This window comes from Phalangium opilio, unplaced genomic scaffold (genome assembly GCF_054372755.1).
Source record: "Phalangium opilio isolate 3A_F unplaced genomic scaffold, DU_Popi_V2 ptg000038l_1, whole genome shotgun sequence".
Lineage (NCBI taxonomy): Eukaryota > Metazoa > Arthropoda > Arachnida > Opiliones > Phalangiidae > Phalangium > Phalangium opilio.
The window spans coordinates 2,340,173-2,344,008 of NW_028324161.1; the positions used below are offsets into that span (position 1 = coordinate 2,340,173).

Below are 3,836 nucleotides of genomic sequence, written 5' to 3' on the forward strand. Positions count from 1 at the left end.
TTAAAGTCTCAAAATGTAGTCTTATCTTTTATCTTAATACCAACGGTTACAGCTGTTTGAATAAAGTAATTATATTGTGCATATTTATGTCGCGATCGAACCTCAGTAGCCACCGACGGCCCACCGTTAGTCCGTTCTTACAAAAAAAATTCCCAGCAGACTTTTGGGGCCAGATATAATCCACCAAAAGCATCGTCTGCTATAATGTCTGATAGCGCCTCTATGGCAAACGATAACGCTACAGCTGTGACGTACGCGGGTCCCATTGCCCTCTATATTGTGGAAGCTAGCGTCCGAGACTCCTTTGTCATCTGCTCTTGATATAACCTAAAAAATAAATAAATATTAGCAATTGATTTTATTTTGTCATATATTGCTGATTTGTTACTATTTTGTTCTCATAATCCTTAGTCATAAAATAATAATTTAGAAAATGTTTGAATCTAGTGTTCATTTTACGTAGGCCGTAAATTGTTTTAAGTAAATTAATTTAAATTCCATTGGGAAAAACCCGAAGTGCGGGTTTTCGGTCGAATGGAGTTTGTTCGGTTGAATGGGATTCGGCGCAATGCTACTGAAGCTTTTAAATAAAGCTAAGTTGACGTTCAACGGAAATTTTGTTTTCCAACGAGAAGCGGCACGTGTTTTTTTGAAAACAATGTCACTTATTTCGCATGAATTAATTCAACCTATGTATTTAAACTGACACCATTCAAATATTTGAAGATAAACCAGCAAATATCTTTAAAACTAAGCTTATAAACCCTTAAACATGATAGGAAGCTAAGCTTATGAACCTTTAGTCATGTTTCAAACCTAAACATATAATCCTGAAAACATGTTATACAACTAGGCATAAACACGTCTTGTTTCTGAGCATTATAATATAATAACATGACATATACCACCTTAAACATGTTTAAATACTAGATATGACAAGCGATCAACACATTTTGAACCTAAACATAAGGTGTTGCAAACCCAAACACCATTCTTACTTAAACATGAGGTTTTTAAATATGATAAAATATCTGTCGCATTGCCGTGTTTAGGCAAGTGTTTAGTTTCTAAACACTTTTTTTTCTGTGTAAATTAGAAATGACACCTTATAATGTAGTGTCGTGGTCACTGTATAAAGTGAATATTGAACCGGGCATTCATTTTCCCAATTTTATGTGGCATCCTATATAAATTTATTTTGTATGTGAGCCACTATTGATGCAGGGTGTTGTACAGTCTAAGCACATTGGAAATCAGACGGAGAATTGCAAAATTATAATTGGTCTATATCTTTGATAAGCCCAACAAATAATTTTTGGCAAAGGTTACGAAAACCACTTCAAATTTACCATTTTCATAATTAGAACGTGCTCGTTGCTTAAATCAAGTACACGAGGTTCCATTTTAGGGTGTTGCAATAACTGAGAAAAAGTGTCAATCTTAATGTAGCCAGAATCTGTAAACTTAGCTTTGCAGTTACTCGTTATGTAAATGGACACAACGAATGCGAATATTAAATAGAAAGATAGAATTATTCTCCCAGATTCCCGTGATGGTAACCACGTTAGAGACAATCCTGTGTACATTAAGAAAATGCAATTTAAGTAACGTTACAACTTACAAGACAACCTCTATCACGAATGTAAACTGACCGCTTAACGTACCTTGATTAAGGAAAGGTTTTAAGTGAGCAGAAAATATCCCACAAAATGTTGCAATGGATGAAGTCTTCTTGAATGTAACTCGAAGAATTATACAATGAATAAAGACAACAACAACAACGGTGGAAAAAAGCAGTACGCAGACCTGAAAACGAATTTTAGCAAAAATAATAAAAATTTACATAAGGCCACGCCTTCAACTAAAGATGCCATATTTCACACATGAACAAAATAGTGAACAATCCAGGACATGTTTTTAACGAAAAAAACCCGTCCTTTATGTGTAACAAGCGACTACTATTTCAGCCTGTTGAGAGAAATTCGCGCTAGCAGAACTACGTCATTTTAGGGACAGAATTAAAGGTCACGTGAGAGGGAGCTATCTAAGGCGCCATAGACGAAATTATATAAAAAGGACTTGGTTTGCCCAAGCCTAAAAAACAAAATGATAAGAGTTTTTCCAGTTGACTGAAGCGCGGATATTTTTTTTTCCATATAATTTTAAAGACAATCCGTATTTTACTACTCTTTAGAATTTAATTCAATCTCCTGATTTAACTGGTAATGGATTTATTTCCTATAAATTAATTGAAATAAAAAATTACTTATCTCAGATTTTTCAACAACAATTCCATTTTCCTAAAACATTTTATGTTGAAAAATCTGAGATAAGTAATTTTTTATTTCAATTAATTTATAGGAAATAAATCCATTACCAGTTAAATCAGGAGATTGAATTAAATTCTGAAGAGTAGTAAAATACGGATTGTCTTTAAAATTATATGGAAAAAAAAATATCCGCGCTTCAGTCAACTGGAAAAACTCTTATCATTTTGTTTTTTAGGCTTGGGCAAACCAAGTCCTTTTTTATATAATATCTGTTCCTTCAGTCTTTATTCGTATTAATCTATTATAAAATAATTTTTTGCCTCTATAACGTCATTCATTCGAGGATTCAGTAAGATGTTCGTGAGCATATTGGCTCAAACCAAGTGTCAGTCATAATTTTATGGGAAAGTTTAAATAATTTGGTGGACCATTGGTAACTTAATTCACCATTGATAGGCTAGTGGTAAATTAACTCACCATTGGTAGGCGTCTGCTAAACTAAAGAAGTAGATAATTAAAATATTTGAATTATTGTCTGGACTCTGGCTACCCTTAAATATGTCCTTCAAAGCTTTTACAATCACCCATTGCATAGACTCACCATGGATTAACTAACGGATAGTGTTAGTTAATCCATGGACTCACTCAATAGTCTGCCTAAGTTAGGCAACTTTAGCCTTGGTCGAAACAAACATCTAAAATATAAATTAAAAAGGTATCTTAAGTAAAGAATTTAAACCGAGACATAATTAAATGAAAATTAGATCCGCCAGTGAAGTTTTTTTATAAATATTGTGTTATATTTATTGAAAATATCAAGTTTAAGTTTCAGGGCTGTGAAATGGCAAATTAGAATCGTCTACTGTAGAGTAATCTTTTGAGGCAATTAATTTTTAATTAAATTAACATACTTAGACTTAATTAACTTTGATGAAACCTGAAAAAGGCACACCTTGAATAGTTACTTGTTAAATTGAAAGTATTCCGAGGACCACTGACTCCCCCTCCAATTTGGTTTTTAAACTTGTCCAGGCAATTTTTAAACTGGTATTTACCCTGTGCTACCGCCATATTGCCCACGCTGGGTGGCACCGTGGCCAGTTATTTTATTTAAAATACCTAGGCCACTGGTCCAGTTTAAAAAAATCCTTATTTCCCACACTGATCCATCTATCCTTCAAGCTTTTACAATCACCCATTGCATTATACTCACCATGGACAGTGGCGCCGCCAGAGGTAATCGCGGTAAGCGACTGCTTACTTCAAATTTTGAAAGGGGCCTAATTTTGGAGGAAGGGCCTCATTTACAAAAATACGATTTTACTGAAAATATTCAAAATTTAGTCCTGGAGTCGCAGGTGGAATACCGCGGTGGCTATTACAGGTTTGGCCGACTTTTATCGCTATCATAATGGGATCGGGTTAGGTTTGTAAAGAATGCGCTTTAGGGATGGGGACCTTTAGTCCTACCGGGCCTAGAAGTGAGAGGCGAAAATACTTTCACTTGATCGAAACCTCCTTCTGGTAGGAATTTGTTGGAAGCGAAAGAGGTAGCTAAACCGAGCA

At 34.5% G+C, this 3,836-nt stretch overlaps 1 protein-coding gene across 1 annotated transcript; it reads right to left on the reverse strand.

The window, feature by feature from the left end:
- Positions 1 to 1,057: 1,057 nt before the first annotated feature.
- LOC149682624 (uncharacterized) lies at positions 1,058 to 3,341 on the reverse strand. The gene is made up of 3 exons (XM_089834203.1): positions 3,270 to 3,341; positions 1,665 to 1,806; positions 1,058 to 1,576 (listed from the first exon to the last, which is right to left on the reverse strand). Exons 1-3 carry the CDS (start codon positions 3,339 to 3,341, stop codon positions 1,326 to 1,328), a joined length of 465 nt encoding a protein of 154 aa, XP_089690329.1. The 3' UTR covers positions 1,058 to 1,325.
- Positions 3,342 to 3,836: the final 495 nt, after the last annotated feature.

Excerpts from the sequence above, each read along its gene's own strand:
- LOC149682624 (XM_089834203.1), bottom strand. The coding sequence starts at position 3,341 with ATGGCGGTAGCACAGGGTAAATACCAGTTTAAAAATTGCCTGGACAAG. Across the intron at positions 1,807-3,269 it reads AAAACCAAATTGGAGGGGGA|GTCTGCGTACTGCTTTTTTC; the intron begins GTCAGTGGTCCT and ends ATTCGTTTTCAG. Across the intron at positions 1,577-1,664 it reads AAAACCTTTCCTTAATCAAG|GATTGTCTCTAACGTGGTTA; the intron begins GTACGTTAAGCG and ends TAATGTACACAG.